General features: G+C 49.7%; 2 protein-coding genes across 2 annotated transcripts in view; one reads left to right on the plus strand and one right to left on the minus strand.

Moving 5' to 3' along the window:
- Positions 1-263: 263 nt before the first annotated feature.
- Positions 264-3,943, minus strand: FCF1 (FCF1 rRNA-processing protein). Its single transcript, XM_083166201.1, has 8 exons — positions 3,752-3,943; positions 3,196-3,263; positions 3,035-3,106; positions 2,454-2,602; positions 2,293-2,365; positions 1,067-1,154; positions 819-913; positions 264-700 (listed from the first exon to the last, which is right to left on the minus strand). The coding sequence occupies exons 1-8, from the start codon at positions 3,752-3,754 to the stop codon at positions 652-654; spliced, it is 597 nt and encodes a 198-aa protein (XP_083022327.1). The 5' UTR covers positions 3,755-3,943; the 3' UTR covers positions 264-651.
- AREL1 (apoptosis resistant E3 ubiquitin protein ligase 1) overlaps positions 3,826-15,741 on the plus strand; it is a 31,297-nt gene continuing 19,381 nt past the window's right edge. The window contains exons 1-13 of the mRNA XM_083166200.1: positions 3,826-4,037; positions 6,546-6,628; positions 7,656-7,882; positions 8,034-8,271; positions 8,350-8,513; positions 8,604-8,775; positions 9,421-9,641; positions 9,714-9,791; positions 10,834-10,975; positions 11,248-11,369; positions 12,261-12,336; positions 13,278-13,387; positions 13,828-14,007. Of these exons, the coding sequence (XP_083022326.1) occupies positions 6,613-6,628; positions 7,656-7,882; positions 8,034-8,271; positions 8,350-8,513; positions 8,604-8,775; positions 9,421-9,641; positions 9,714-9,791; positions 10,834-10,975; positions 11,248-11,369; positions 12,261-12,336; positions 13,278-13,387; positions 13,828-14,007 (1,746 nt within the window). The 5' untranslated portion in view covers positions 3,826-4,037; positions 6,546-6,612. The remainder of the gene's footprint in view (positions 4,038-6,545; positions 6,629-7,655; positions 7,883-8,033; positions 8,272-8,349; positions 8,514-8,603; positions 8,776-9,420; positions 9,642-9,713; positions 9,792-10,833; positions 10,976-11,247; positions 11,370-12,260; positions 12,337-13,277; positions 13,388-13,827; positions 14,008-15,741) is intronic.

Consider the following 15,741-nt stretch of genomic DNA (forward strand, 5'->3'; position numbering starts at 1 on the left):
GAGATCATCTCAAAACCGCCCTGTCTGAGAACAACAATAAATTCCACTATTCACTAAAATCATGTATCTTCCCCAATTGTACTATATGGTCTGGACAACAACTGAACCTCTTGACCTTTTCTGAATTGCCTTTATAGCAAGAGTTACTGGTGCATGAAGGGCTGATTACAGGCAGGTGCACCTTCTAAAGTCACCACTGACACTGAATAAAACCCAATATAAGAATACAACCTTGAGAAACAGACTGATGCGAGAATTTTACATTTACATCTATAAAACTTTTATTCAATACCATTTAAAGTTTATATACATGGGAAACTTTATTTCTGGTGGAACAGTCATCCAAACACATAAAGCTCAGCAGCCTTATGAGTTATTTGCAGGACATACAGTAACACTCCTGCACTTGATGCAGCTGTGGATAGTTACAGTGAGAAGAGCCAGATCCCAAACCTCATACAACAGAAACAAGAGGAGACATAACGCTGTATGAGGCCAACTCTGATCTCTGTAGGGTCTCGTGGAGGCACTTGATGAAACCAGTATTACTGTGTGCTGCCCAGGGTGCAGGAGCCGGGACAAGAGACCGGTCACAGATCAATGCAGAAAGTGATCCAACCCTTGATCTCCATAGTAAGAGGAACCTGAATCCTAAAAGCGGGGAGCTCCGTAGTCATCCGGCATCCTCTCAATATTATACCTACGGGAGAGACAGGACAGTTAGCTCTGGAAGAGAATTACTAATAGCAGTAGATTGGAAAAGAACAAACAAATACTTTGGAAACATTGGCTAAGAGTGGAAACATGGTCATTAATACCTGTGGTTTGAAATGTACATTATCGGAACCCCAGGAATCTTTCGGATTCTTCTTTTGAGGTCACGGTCCACCGTGGCCACAATGTAGCATTTGTGCTATTGAAAGGTCATGGAAAATGTAAGTTATAGAATGTAGTGGTGCGATGCCACCCAGCTATATATACAGCACCTACCAACCGAACCTAATACACAAACATGATGGCAGACTCTACAGACAGACACACGTTCTAACGCTACCCCGTTACTTACCTGAGTAACTCTCTGGACAAGGCAGTCATCAGCGTAGGTTCCCTTGTGAGTGCATGGCAGTCTCTCGAATGTTGGGTCCTTGGCGATCCTATGAGAGACAATGATCACAATGTACTGAGACAGCAAAATAGAAGTCATCATACATTGTGCCTCAATATGACACAGCGGAAGATGCCTGGCGTGCAACTTAGCTTCAGGACTCTCTGTCAAAAATGCACAAGCAGACTCTGCTGATTAAAATTATGTGCGGCATGCTTACATTCTGTGTGTGTGACCGCAGCTACATCTGCATATGAAATGGTATGTTAGAGTGTTTTCCCAGAACCAATGCTTGTGTGCGCTATTGACAGCATTTTGCGTAGAAGATGCATTTTACTGTAGCAAAGTCGCACAAAAAGACGCAGGCCGTTACAAAGTCACGCCATTGCATGGCGTCAGAAGAAGGGCCGTTTAATGTGTAAAGAGGCTAAATGTAAGTGACATCTGTATATGGAAGTTGTTGAAAACCAATAAAATATACTATAACGTGAGTCACAGAATTTTCTTACCCAATTTGGAATATTTTATACAATGTCACAGTTAATCAGGAAGATAAACAGGACAATACGGATTAATTCATGAGGATACTACCGATGTGAGTACCAGAGCACTCTGACTGGAGCCATGTGTGAAAATTAATTTTAAATTATAGTTTGGTTCACATTCATTTTTTTTGGTTTGTGCCAAATAGAAGTTTAAGGTCTTAAGTGTATAGTATAACAATCATATTGTAAAATACTTAAAAATAATTGAGCAGGAATGTCCCCTCATTTCCAATGTAACATGAGTCACACACACAATTTAACGAATAAAATCATTTTTTATTGTCCCAGTTTTAAAATGTTGAATTTCAGCTGAATTTTTGTATGTGGTGCATTTAAACTAACAATGAACATGACACGTGAGTCACACGGAATGACCCAATAGGTTTCGTCACTGTGGTGGAAGCGATCAGCCACAAGAACTCATAACAGCCAAGTTCAACCTGAACTCTAAGGAGCCCAAAGGTGTCTCATTGACATTCCCTGATCCACCCCTGACTTGGGCATTAAAGCATGAGACATGTTCACGGCATTGGGACATATGTCTTTTCCAATCTCATAAGATCGGACAACCAGACCCATCCTTTTATGACCCTAACATACTAGCCCCGGCATTTTCAGCAGATGCCCTGACCTCTCACTTACCTGAGAGCTACTCTGTATTTCTGTCCCAGTTTCTCCAGCTCCGCCATGACACAGTCAGTAATGCATGGAACGCCTGGCAGAAGTTACAAGAAGAACAGAATCAGACACCAGGTACAGAGATCCCAGAGCGAACAAACCAGGTACACAAAAGGAATACTTACACTTAGCGTAGAGACAATCCATCATGGACTGTACAATATCCAGCTTGGCTTTGATAGAGAAGTTAATGAAGTTTGTGTCCACCAGGATATAATAAGGGGGACCCAGATTTGTGTTATATTGGAAGAAGAGGCAGGATGGAACCTGGGGACTAACAGAGGAGAACAGCTGTCATGTTGGTCATCAAATGGACATTAAAGCAGGCATGTCCAAACTATGGCCCTCCTGCTGTTATAAAACTACAAGTCCTATTATGCCTTGCCACGGTTTTGCTATTTGGGAATGCTAAAACTATGGCAAGGCTTGCTGGGATATGTAGTTTCACAACATCTGGAGGGATACTGTTTGGACAGGTCTACAATAAAGCAAATACAATGGAAGAAAAACAGGAATGTGAACAATAAGAGAAAAAAAGGACAACAGAAGCAGCAGCTTTTCAGAAACCGCTAAATCATACAACAGGCTAATGTTCTGGTTAGATGAGGCTTACTGTAACCCTTCCCCACTATCTTTATGTATTCTCTCCAATGGCGGCTCAGGGGGGGGGGGGGGGGGTTGTCTATTTAAACACCATAAAACTTACACTTCTCTCTCTTTTATGGCGCTCAGATCTTTCTCCTTCTTCTGCTGAGTCTTTGCCCGTTCACTCTCTTTACTAAAGAAAAAGAAACATAAGCAGGAGACATATGATGTATATTCATAGTGTATATTCATAGCCCCGGTACAAGCAACCACCCCACTCACATGCGCTGATCATTGAGGCTAATCCGCTTTTTCATCACGGCATATTTCCTAGTTTTCTTTTGCTTCCCCTGAAAACAAAAAGCAGCTGAGGGTAAGATGTAAATCGGAAAAAGATTAGAGTTAAATTCCTATGTACCTTACAGGGACACACCGCAGCCTAGTGCCCCATATACACGGGTGATGGGAGCTTTGTGCTGAGCGATCTAGTTAAGCACAGATCGCTCAGCACACAGTGGTGATTACACTCTATTCTATCACATGTACACACACATTACAGAGAGCGTATCAGTCACATCAGCCCCTGTCCCAGTGGTGCTTACACTCTATATTCCCTATCACATGTACACACACGATCCATCCCCATTGTAGGTGTACCCAATATCCTGACACCTGTAATCTCTCCCCATTATAGGGGCCCCCAATACCCTGACAGCTGGGATCCCTCCCTATTATAGGGGAGCTCCAATATACAGGCCTCTCCTATCAGCCTCCCAGGCAGCACTTAGCACATACCGACTCCCCCGGAGTCAGAGCGGACACCGACCCCACTACCTACCATGCTGCCGATGGGTTCCGTCGCACGACTAATACGTCACACCTTCATCGCCAACCTCCCACAGCACAGAGCTTCTCCCTGCTGGTTACCATAGCATCGACAGATTGGCACCTAGTGCCGGAAGTACCGCCCATATCAACGGAACCGGCTCTCCCTGTCTGTCACGTGATATCGGGAACACAAACAAACAGAGGAGGATCTAGACACTACCAGGGAGCTGGTGACCTTTCACCCCTGCATGACATCCCCAAAGTGTAAGAGGCTGCGAATAGTGGATGATGAGAAGGTAAGCGGGTGAGGGGGTGCTGGGGAGTTGAAAAAGGGGAGGAGGAGAAGTGAAGCAGGTGATGAGGGGGAGAGGGTGCTGGGGAGGAGGAGAAGGGAAGCAGGTAATAAGGGGGAGTGGGTGCTAGGGAGGATGAGAAGAGAAGAAGGTGATGGGGGGAGTGGGTCCTGGGGAGGAGGAGAAGGGGAACAGGGGATGGGTGCTGGGGAGGGGAAGAAGGGAAGCAGGCAATGGGGGAGTGGGTACTGGGGAGCTGGAGAAGGAGAAGTGAAACAGGTGATGAGGTGGGAGTGGCTGCTGGGGAGGAGGAGAAGGGAAGCAGGTGCTGTGGAGGAGAAGTGGAGCTGGGGAGGGGGAGAAGGGAAGCAGGCAATGGGGGAGGGGGTGCTGCGGAGTTGGAGAAGGGAAGGGAGGATAAGTGAAGCAGGTGATGGGGGAGTGGGTATTGGGGAGGAGGAAAAGGGAAGCAGGTGATGAAGGGGAGTGGGTGCTGGGGAGGAGGAGAAGGGGATGGGGGAGTGGGTGCTGGGGAGGGGGAGAAGGGAAGAAGGGGATGGGGGAGTGGGTGCTGGGGAGGGGGAGAAGGGAAGAAGGGGATGGGGGAGTGGGTGCTGGGGAGGGGGAGAAGGGAAGCAGGTGATGGGGGAGTGGGCGATGGGGGGAATATTGTCATTGGGTCTACACCAGTTAGGTCGACAAGCATTGGGTCGACATGGGTCTAGGTAGACATGTCATTAGGTCGACATGGGCTAGGTCAAAAGGTTGACATGGGGTTTTTTACTGTTTTTTGAGCCAACATGTGCTGACAGGCGGTATTTCATGCCCTACAATCCACTAGGGCGTGGTGGGAGAATAAAATAGTGTGCCGAGCATAGCGAGGCACTGTGCTCGAAGCATGGCGAGGCACTGTGCTCGAAGCATGGCGAGTGATGCGAGGGGATGCGGTGCAGTTCAAACGGTGTACATGTCGACTGTGTTGTCATTCTGGTAAAAAAAACTGTGAAAAACCCCATGTCGACCTTTTGACTGTCGACCTTGCTTGTGTTGACCTAATTTCATGTCGACCTTGCTACCTGTCGACCTAGTGGTGTTGACCCAATGCTTATTGACCTAGTTGGTGTAAATCCAACAACCCACACCCATGGGGGGGAGTGGGTACTGGGGAGGAGGAGGAGGAGAAGGCGAGCAGGGGATGGGGAAGTGTGAGCTGGGGAGAAGGAGTTGGGGGAGGGGGAGAAGGGAAGCAGGTGATGGGGGAGTGGGTGCTGGGGAGGAGGAAAAGGAAAGCAGATGATAAGGGGAGTGGGTGCTGGGGAGGAGAAGAGAAGCAGGGTATGGGGGAATGGGAGCTGCAGGGGATGGGGAAGTGGGAGTGGGTGCTGGGGAGGAGGAGAAGGGGAGCAGGGGATGGGGAAGTGGGAGCTGGGGAGGAGGAGAAGGGGATCAGGAGATGGGGGAGTGGGTGTTGGGGAGAGGGAGAAGGGAAATAGGTGATGGGGAGTGGGTGCTGGGGAGGAGGAGAACGTGAGCAGGTGATCGGGTGGAGTGGGTGCTAAGGAGGAGGTGGGGAGCATGGAATGGGGCAGTGGGTGTTGGGGAAGAGGAGAAGGGAAGCAGGGGATGGGGGAGTGGGTGCTGGTGAGGAGGAAAAGGAGACCAGGGGATGGGGGAGTGGGTGTTAGGGAGGGGGAGAAGGGAAACAGGGGATGGGGAGTGGGTGCTGGGGAGGATGAGAAGGGGAGCAGGGTATGGGGTGGAGGAGGTGCTAAGGAGGAGGAGAAGGGAAGCAGGGGATGGGGGACTAGTTGCTGGGGAGGAGGAGAAGGAGCAGGGGATGGGGGAGTGGGTGCTGGTGAGGAGGAAAAGGAGAACGGGATGGGGGAGTGGGTGTTAGGGAGGGGGGAGAAGGGAAGCAGTGGATGGGGGAGTGGGTGCTGGGGAGGAGGAGAAGGGGAGCAGGGAATGGGGTGGAGTGGGTGCTAAGGAGAAGAGAAGCAGGGGATGGGGGAGTGGTTGCTGGGGAGGAGGAGAAGGGGAGCAAGGGATGGGGGAGTGGGTGTTAGGGAGGGGGAGAAGGGATGCAGGGGATGGGGGAGTGGGTGTTGGGAAGTGGAGGAAAAGGGGAGCGGGGGGATGGGGAAGTGGGTGTTTGGGAGGGAAGCAGGGGATGGGGGAGTGGGTGGCCGGGAGGAGGAGAATGGGAGCAGGGTATGGGATGGAGTGGGTGCTAAGAAGGAGGAGAAGGGAAGCAGGGCACGGGGGAGTGGTTGCTGGGGAGGAGGAGAAGGGGAGCAGGGGATGGGGGGGTGGGTGCCTGTGAGGAGGAAAAGGAGAACAGGGGATGGGGGAGTGGGTGTTAGGGAGGGGGAGAAGGGAGGCAGATAATGGGGTGACTAGTGGTGGTGGGGTTGTTGGGAAGGGCCGAGTGGGTGTTCTGGGGAATGGGAACATAGGCATCACAGTAGAGGTTGGGAATGCATCTTCTAATGATTGTCTATCTTTATGTAGGTCTCTTTTTCCGAGACATGTCGAGGTGGAGATGCTATGAAGAAGTCACCTTTCATTCTGCGCACTGATGTTGTACATCATTGGTGAGTAATCATGATGAGTCCCAGGCACTGAGGGCACAATACGCTGCTCTCCATTGTGCTGTTCTTCCACACATAGGTATTTCCCATCCTTGCAGAACTGTGTAACCCTGCAATATTTGTGACTCACACTCTGGGAATCGGTCCTGTTTCATGAGCTATCTATGGCCTGGTATGGTGCAACTCTCCAACAGTTGGGATTCCGATGGTCGTCACTCCGACGTCGGAATCCTGTGCCTTGGTTACGGCTCAGGTGCTGGACAGCGGGTGGTCCAGGGGGGACAGTCTCTTGCAGGTACATTGAGAACACTGAGTGCTGGACTGCGGGACTCCTTCGCAAAAATCAGTCGTCCTGTGTGACCTGCTGCGTAAGAATGATATACGGTTGTGAGGTTGACACCACTAAGGGCATGGCAAGGTCAACAGTCAAAAGGTCAACATGGGGTTTTTCACTTTTTCTTTTGAGCCGACATGTGGTATTTCATGCCCTACCATCCACTAGGGGGTGTTGGGAGAATAAAACATGGTGCCGAGCGTTAAAGCATGGTGAGCGCATCGGTGCACCGATATGGTGTTCATGTCGACTGTGTCTACATTCGAGATAAAGTGAAAACCCCATGTCGACCTTTTTACTGTCGACCTTGCCCATGTTGACCTAATGCTTGTGTCGACCTAAGCACATGTTGACCTTTTCAGGTGTGGACTCAATGTGTGTCGACGTTAGTGCTGTTGGCCCAATTACCCATACCCGTAAGAATAATAAGACCTGTCTATTACAAACTAGTTCATATGTACTGTAAAACTAACACACTGCAAGCAACCGGGACGCCATGATCTGTTCATGACAGGGACATTATTCATCAGATCATTAGCTCCATGACACACCACCCAATCACAAATGACCTACTTTCCACTTATATTCCTTTGTATACATGCAGGTGGATCCTGATGTTCTCCTTCCACCCGCATAGGACTCTTTATTGTGACCAGAGTCTCACCAGTGTCCATCTGTTGTTTGTGTCCCCCACAGGCAGCGTCACGGGCTTGATGTGCGTGCTTTTGATCACCATTAAGTTCCTGTTTGAACTAAGTTCCAGAGTCCTTACCTTCTGGCACCATGACGGACGGGAACGTGGCTCGGAGCGTACCATATATAACTATGTGCGGGGGAAATACCTGGAGCCCCGCTCTTGCCAGGTGTCATGGGACTGGAACGAGCCCTGCGAGGTGGGACAGTCCATGGGATTTCGAGTGCTTGTAAGTAAACTGAAACCTGCGTCGTGTGTTCCATCCTATTCTTCTGCATTCTTCTCTCACCTGGTCTTCTTTGGCGGTCAGTGCTCAGTTCTCTGTCCAACCATCTCTGCTGTCCCGGTCTTTCCTGCTGTCTTATGCTGCTGCTTCCCAGTTGTTTTACAGGAATGGACACCCGTTCCCAGTCATGGGGACCGGCGCCCTACGGATCCGGGTCTCCCACACCGAGCTTTCGCTTGAAGTCCCGGTGACTCTGGAGATTGTGCAGGATCCTATGAGGAATGTGGTAAAAGCTGCCTTCACAGTACGGAGGTCTGGAAGATATCAGATCAGCATCAGCGTTGGAGGTCTTAATGTTGGAAACAGCCCGTATTATAAGGCCTTTCACCCAGGTAAGAGGGGAAGTGTAACATGAGTAGAGAACACTTGTTCCTTCCTGTGGCCCTGATATCACCGCTTGTTCCTCGTAGGTGTGGTTGTCCCAGCAAAGACGCAGATTGTCGGACACTTTTCTACTCTGGTCCTGACCTGTGGAGAGCAGCATCTGCTGCAGATCGCGCCACGTGACCAGTACGGCAACCCGGCTAGTGACAGCGTGAGAGGCCTGGAGAGCTACATATTAAGCCTGAGTGAGGTGAGCAGGATGACTCTATGGAAGGGCACATAGTGTTCTATATGAATGGCTGTGTTGGTCATTTCCATTGTCCTCCCTATCTCCCGCTAGCTTGGCGTTGTGGGTATGGCTGACGGCTGCTGCCAGACAACTGTCTGTAATGGGAAACAGAACCGGGTACTGCTGCACCTCACTCTACTCCAGACGGGATGTTTCCAGGCCACCCTACGTTACCAGGGGCAGCCTGTTGGCAACGGGCACTTCAATATCATTGTTCTGAGTGGTGAGGATCTTCCCCTCATGTATCTTTCCATAGATGTCTATAATACAGAGATTCCACCCCTTACTATACTACAGATAACATCTCAAGGTGAATCTGGTTGGCTCTGTAAGCTCTGAGAATTTCAATTTACTGAGCGCCTGCCCCCCAGCCACAGGGGGATGTGAGGGGGATGTGTAACAAAAACACATCCCCCTACATGTCTCCGCAGCAGGAGAAATCATTCGATGTCACCAACCATCGAATGACTTCTCCTGCCTAATAAGTTTGTGGAAACTGACTTTTATTTGCGGCAGCTGGGACGAAGACAGGGCAGCGTCCCCCGGCACGCCCAGAAAATGTTGAACGTTCCGATGGGCAACCCCAGTCCCCACCGTGGTCCGTCCTGATCGTTGCTCCATGACTATGCAAGTCTACAAAGTTGTTTGCAAAAGGGAGCTGCAAATGCGCATAATATACCATTCCCATGTGCGGAGCCCCAAACATTGGAACGGGAATGAATTTGGCCCAGTCCGATTAAACCAGAATGAGGGCATTGGGCCTGAACTCTTCCCTGTTTTCCCCGTCATCACAGCCAGGGTTAGTCGGCAGCCTGTGAGTGTTCTTATGCGCTCTCCATCCACATGAGCCGTCACTCTCTGTCTCTAGATGCGGAGAAGGCGGCTGTGGATAATAACGTGTCGCGATCTGGAGTGGGAGTGTTCTTCGAGGGCTACCTCTACCCTCCGTCAAGTCCACCAAATGTCTCTGGACAGCAGAGTCCCTCGTCCCCCACCCAGAAAGAGGAGAGCGGCTGCTCCTCACTTAGTGGGATTGTGCCAGAGAGGATGAAGAAACCTAAAAAGGTCTATTTCTACATCTCCCCTAAGGTGAGTCACGTGTTGTATTGATGGGAGTGGCTGCTTAGTCTGGTATCCTGATCCCTTTCATTTCTATTGCAGCAACTGTCAGTAAAAGAGTTTTACTTGCGGATAATTCCTTGGCGTCTCTTTACTTTCCGAGTGTGTCCTGGGACCAAGGTGAGCTCTAGTCTGTCCTCGCGTTCCTTATCTTCCAGTCCGTTCTTCCTGTATTATGCCCACCGCAGACTACACCTCAGCTCGGGTTGGGATCATTTGGTCTACAGCATGATGGTCGACAGTCATTAGGTCGACATGGGAAAGGGTCGAAAGGACATTAGTTCGACAGTCAAAAGGTCGACATGGGCTTTTTCACTGTTTTTTTGACCCGAATGTCAACACGGTCGACATGGACACAGTTTAAAGTGCATCGCTCGCTGCGCTTACGATGCTTCGGGCACGGTGCCTCGCTATGCTCGGCACACTATTTTATTATCCCACCACGCCCTAGTGGATGGTAGGGCATGAAATACCGCCTGTCAGCACATGTCGGCTCAAAAATCAGTGAAAAAACCCATTTCGACTGTCGAACTAGACACTGTCGAACTAATGACCTGTCAAACCAAAGACCTTGTCGACTTTTTCCCATTTCGACCTAGACCCATGTCGACCTTTTCCCAGGTCGACCTAATGGTGTCGACCTAATGACTGTTGACCATCATGCTGTAGACCAAATGACCACATCCCCTCAGCCCTATCCTCTGCACTTTTATGCATCCCCATGTCTATTTATCTTTCTACACTCTATGCTTCCCCCATGCTGCCTGCATGTCTTATCCTCTGCACTCTATACTTCCCCCATGCTGCCTGCCTGTCTTATCCTGTGCACTCTATAATTCACCCGTGCTGCCTGCCTATCCTATCCTCTGCACTCTATACTTCCCTTGTGCTGCCTGCCTGTCTTACAGTATCTTCTACACTCTATACTTCCCTTGTGCTGCCTGCCTGTCTTCTCTTCTACACTCTAACCTTGCTGCCTGCCTGTCCCATCCTCTGTACTTCCACTGTGCTGACTGCCCCTGTCCTATCTTCTGCACTCTCTTACCTGTCTATATACTTTGCTGCCTGTCTGGCCTACCCACTGTCAACTGCACTTATTCTCAGTGTTTCGGGTATGCGCAGTCTCTTCTATCTGTAATTGTATCTCCAATGTTTCCTGCAGTTCCTGTACCTCCCCCCGGACCCCCTGCATGGGCTGCTCTCCTTACAGGTAGATGATGGGCTGCAGCCCCCTATAGAGATCAGCTGCAAGGACCGAAACATTATGGCTGCAACGTTTACCCGTTTCCTACACCTGAATATTGGTAAGAGTATATGTCATGTACGTATAGGCGTTACATCTGTACGGCATAACCGGTATCTCCCAATTCTAGAGGTGTCGCCATAGGAATCAGGTGGCAAGGTGATTACACCTTGAAGACGCCAGTCTCCATAGTGTGTGCCATCGTACATGAGATCAGGAATAATGACCAGATTGTAGAACAGTCTGGACTGATTGGGAGGTGCGCATGAATTTTAAGTATGGTACAGCGTGATTATCACATCTGACCAGCGTCACCATTTCTTTCTGTTCTAGGTGGTTCTGAGATGTTCCAGGACAAAGTCACGTTCTTCCAGAAGGAACTGAAACTCATTCATTGCAAGAAAAACCGTAGCAAAATAACCCTGAGAGTGAGCAGACACTCACTACTGGAGAGTGTGAGTAGGAACCAAGCCAGCGTTGTCTTACACCGTAATGGTCGCTGCTTTCTTGCTGTTTTCTTGACTGCGAGCAATCCGTACAGTGTGCAATGCACTTGTTTTCTGGAAAATTACCCACAATCCACATCCTTACATTAATAGATTTGTATCCACAGATTTATCTTAAATCAGGGATGCTCAAACTATTTTGCTCTGGGACCCCATCATACAATAAAAATTATTACAGGACCCCAGCAAGTCACTACTGAATGGCCGCCACATGTGTGGTCATTGAAGTGAAGAGTATCTTCCAGTTCCATGTATTTAATACAGAGGATGGCTGGTTCCCTGTAACCAATAACAGGGGATGGCCGGTTCCCTGTAACGGATAACAGGGGATGGCCGGTTCCCTGTAACGGATAACAGGGGATGGCCGGTTCCCTGTAACGGATAACAGGGGATGGCCGGTTCCCTGTAACGGATAACAGGGGATGGCCGGTTCCCTGTAACCAATAACGGGATGGCCGGTTCCCTGTAACGGATAACAGGGGATGGCCGGTTCCCTGTAACCAATAACGGGATGGCCGGTTCCCTGTAATGGATAACAGGGGATGGCCGGTTCCCTGTAACGGATAACAGGGGATGGCCGGTTCCCTGTAACTGATTACGGGATGGCCGGTTTCCTGTAACCGATAGCAGGGGATGGCCGGTTTCCTGTAACCGATAGCAGGGTATGGCCGGTGCCCTGTAACCGATAGCAGGGGATGGCCGGTTCCCCCTAGTTGACACAGGGGATCTACCGGTTCCCTGTGACTAATACAGGGATCTGCATCTTCCTTATCTGAGAGGCTCTTGCTTCTCTATTCTTCAGTCATTGAATTCATTCCATTATTTCCTTTTTCCTTACAGTCAGTAAGAGCAACAAGGAACTTTTCTGCCTCGGACTGGAGCAAGAACTTTGAAGTGATTTTCCAAGATGAAGAAGGTGAGTGCTGCCATAATCGGCACTCACATCCAGTCACCTTTCTCTTCTAAACAATTAAGCCTCTGGGGTTGCCGGATTATACATCGAATTTCCTTTCATTGGCTTTTTTCATACCCCCCTCCTTCCTAGTCCCTTTCACTTCTCTCTTTCTTCCTACTTCTCTTTTCTAAGTATAATATACAGAGCAGAGCTTAGGTTGTATTTTCCCGTTATAATAAGGATCCTGGGTCCCCTCCTGACTTTGCTACTGTACCGTGGTTATTTTCATGCTGGATAACAGTGCGTGCTGCCATCGGCCTCCACTCGTACGCGTCGCAATGTCTGCTGTCGTCGGCCTGCACCCATACGTGTCTCAGTGTCTGCTGCCGTCGGCCTCTACTCGTATACGTCACAATGTCTGCTGCTGTCGGCCTGGACTATTACGCGTCGCAGTGTCTGCTGCCGTCGGCCTGTGCCCATACGCGTCGCAGTGTCTGCTGCCATCAGCCTGCACCCCTACGCATTGCAGTGTCTGCTGCCGTTGGGCTGCACCCGTACGCGTTGCAGTGTCTGCTGCTATCGGCCTGCACCCGTACGCGTTGCAGTGTCTGCTGCCGTCAGCCTGCACCCGTACGCGTCACAGTGTCTGCTGCCGTTGGGCTGCACCCGTATGCGTTGCAGTGTCTGCTGCTGTTGGCCTGCACCCGTACGCGTCGCAGTGTCTGCTGCCGTTGGGCTGCACCCGTATGCGTTGCAGTGTCTGCTGCTGTTGGCCTGCACCCGTACATGTCGCAGTGTCTGCTGCCGTCGGCCTTTATGCGTACATGTCGCAGTGTCTGCTGCCGTTGGCCTGCACCCATACGCGTTGCAGTGTCTGCTGCCGCCGGCCTGCACTTGTATGCGTCGCAGTGTCTGTTACAGTCCACATGCACTTTGATCTCAGCTGTTGTTCCTGTTTGCAGCTCTGGACTGGGGTGGGCCACGCAGAGAATGGTTTGAACTGATCTGTAAAGTTTTGTTTGACACAAGCAACAAACTCTTCACTCGTTTCAGCGACTCCAACCAGGGCCTGGTGAGTGAGTATTCCCGTTCCCCATCCACTTTCCCAATTACCCCATTACACCATACAGTCCCTGTCTTTTATGTCTTTCAAAGGAAGAGTAAAGAACAGAAAAGTTTCCTTTACACGATAACTGCCTTACAAACAAAAGAAGTTTAGGACTTTAGCCTGAAATTGGCAGATTAAAACTCAGAAACACATGGATGAATGACAGCACTGTTGCTATAAACTATGAAACCATTGAAATGATGCGGATTACAGAGATCTTTTTTATGTTTGCCTCTGTGAGCTGCTGATTTCAGGCAGCAATTCTATCTAAAGTAATTATATTTATTTCAACAGCCAGAAATAAACCAGCATTTACTGAAAAATATTAATATTATGGTCTCCCAGTATGTCACATGCTCTTTCTCCAAATGATTGTCCTACTCATAATGTACCTTCTTATATAGGTGCACCCTAACCCCAGCCGCCCGGCCGGGTTACGACTGAGGCTGTATGAGTTTGCGGGCCGGGTGGTGGGCAAGTGTCTGTTTGAATCTTCCCAGGGAGGTGGTTATGAGCAGCTGGTGAGAGCCCGGTTCACCCGCTCCTTTCTGGCGCAGATCATTGGACTTCGCATGCACTATAAGGTACCCTAAGAGCCGAAAATCGTGGTAAGGGATAAGGGCCATCTATTTTGTCAATAGATGGCCCTTATCTCTTGTAGCAACATAGGCACCAAAGGTCCTGATTCAGCTTGGTTAGCAAAGCAAAACGGCACTGCGCTGCAGGTGGGGCAGATGTATATTGTGCAGAGAGAGTTAGATTTGGGTGAGGTGTTTTCAAACTGAAATCTAAAAAGTATCCAGTATTTACCCTGCACGGAAACAATCTGTCTCTCTGCACATTACATCTGCCCCGCCTGCAATGCAGCATGGTTTTTCCCATTTGCATCCTTGTTTGCTTTGCAATCAAAGCTGAATCATGCCAAAAGTCTGCCACATCATGGTGCAATAATCTAGTCTGTTTTGTTTTGCTTGTTCTAGAAGGAGGAGTGTGGCCAGTTATCACTGTGTGTCTCCTCTTCCTGCCGTTGTCAGCACTACGTGTGGTTAGGGTGCAGTGATCCACTTTCCTTATTACTGCTGGCAGCCTTCCTCTCTAGCGGGGATATAATCATTTGCAGCAGTACCAGTGTCTTCTGTAGCTCTAAGCCTTAGCTGTACAAAGCATTGTCAGACCTGTATCCATTGCCTAATATTCCCTTCTACCCTCTCCAACATTCATCTTTTTCCTCATTCTGTACCCTCTCTCTCCTGCCCTATACCCCCTTTTCTCTCCTGCCCTGCACTCTCTCCTGTAGCCCTCTTTTCTGTCCTGTATCCCTCTCTCCTGTTCTGTACCCCCCCTCTCTCTTTCTCTTGTTCTGTACCCCCGCTCTCTCTCCTGTCCTGTACCCCCCCTACTCTTTCTCCAGTTCTGAACCTACCTTTCTTGTGTGTGTGTGTCTGTCTGTCTCTCTCTCTCTCTCTCTCTCTCTCTCTCTCTGTCTCTCTCCCTGTCTCTCTCTCTCTCTCTCTCTCTCTCTCTCTCTTTCTCTCTCTCATTTTCTTTCTCCTGTTCTATACCCCCCTCTTTCATTCTGTTTCTCTCGTCTCTCCCTCCTCCAGTCCCTTTATTCTGAAGCCATGGTGGTACACTGGGAATATTGGGGTATCCTTCTTGTCTCAGACCGGGCACCGGGGAGTTAACTTCTTGTGTGCAGGGGAGAGGCCTCTCTTCCTTGGTGCATAGGAAAGGGCACGTGTTTTTATAAGGAGCAGGGCATTTGCCCCTGATTTGAACTTTTATTTAGGGCTGTGCAATCGCTGCGCTGCGGCTCCCCCGTCACTAGCTGCTACTGAAGGTCCCGGGACTGCAGAGCCGGAATGGGCTACCTCCCTTTCCATGGCCATACACAAACGGGCTTCCCAGTTAGCAGCGTCTAGAGCACCCCTGGTAGCTGTGTCACAACCTAACCCTCCACCTTCCCTACCTACATCCCTGCAGAAATCTGTAGGCCCTTCCAGACTTACAATCTGAGGATTTTTCGGAAGCAGAGCAGGACATGTCTGATTCAGACTCTGAGGATTATATGTCACTGGCCAGGGTGGAGGCGTTGGTAAGGGCGGTTAGAGATGTACTTCACATTGCTGAAGCAGGCCTTCAGCCAAAGGCACCGGCCCCTCTTTCAAACTAAAGGAAAAGGACCTGTCTGTCTTCCCTCCCTCCCCACAGCTGGAGAAGTTGTTTAGGGAGGCCTTGAAACATCCGAATAAAAAGTTTCTCTTAACTCAGTGGTGTTCTTCATTCTACCCATTTGCAGTGGAAGAGAGAAACTTGAA

This window comes from Crinia signifera, chromosome 12, assembly GCF_055691185.1.
Source record: "Crinia signifera chromosome 12, ASM5569118v1, whole genome shotgun sequence".
Taxonomy (NCBI): Eukaryota; Metazoa; Chordata; class Amphibia; order Anura; family Myobatrachidae; genus Crinia; species Crinia signifera.

What these genes read in the sequence shown, in the direction of transcription:
- FCF1 (XM_083166201.1), bottom strand. An exon ending in GGATTGTCTCTACGCTAAGT is followed by an intron (nt 2,366 to 2,453) that starts GTAAGTATTCCT and finishes AACTTCTGCCAG; the next exon opens with GCGTTCCATGCATTACTGAC. An exon ending in TTGTCCAGAGAGTTACTCAG is followed by an intron (nt 914 to 1,066) that starts GTAAGTAACGGG and finishes ACCTTTCAATAG; the next exon opens with CACAAATGCTACATTGTGGC.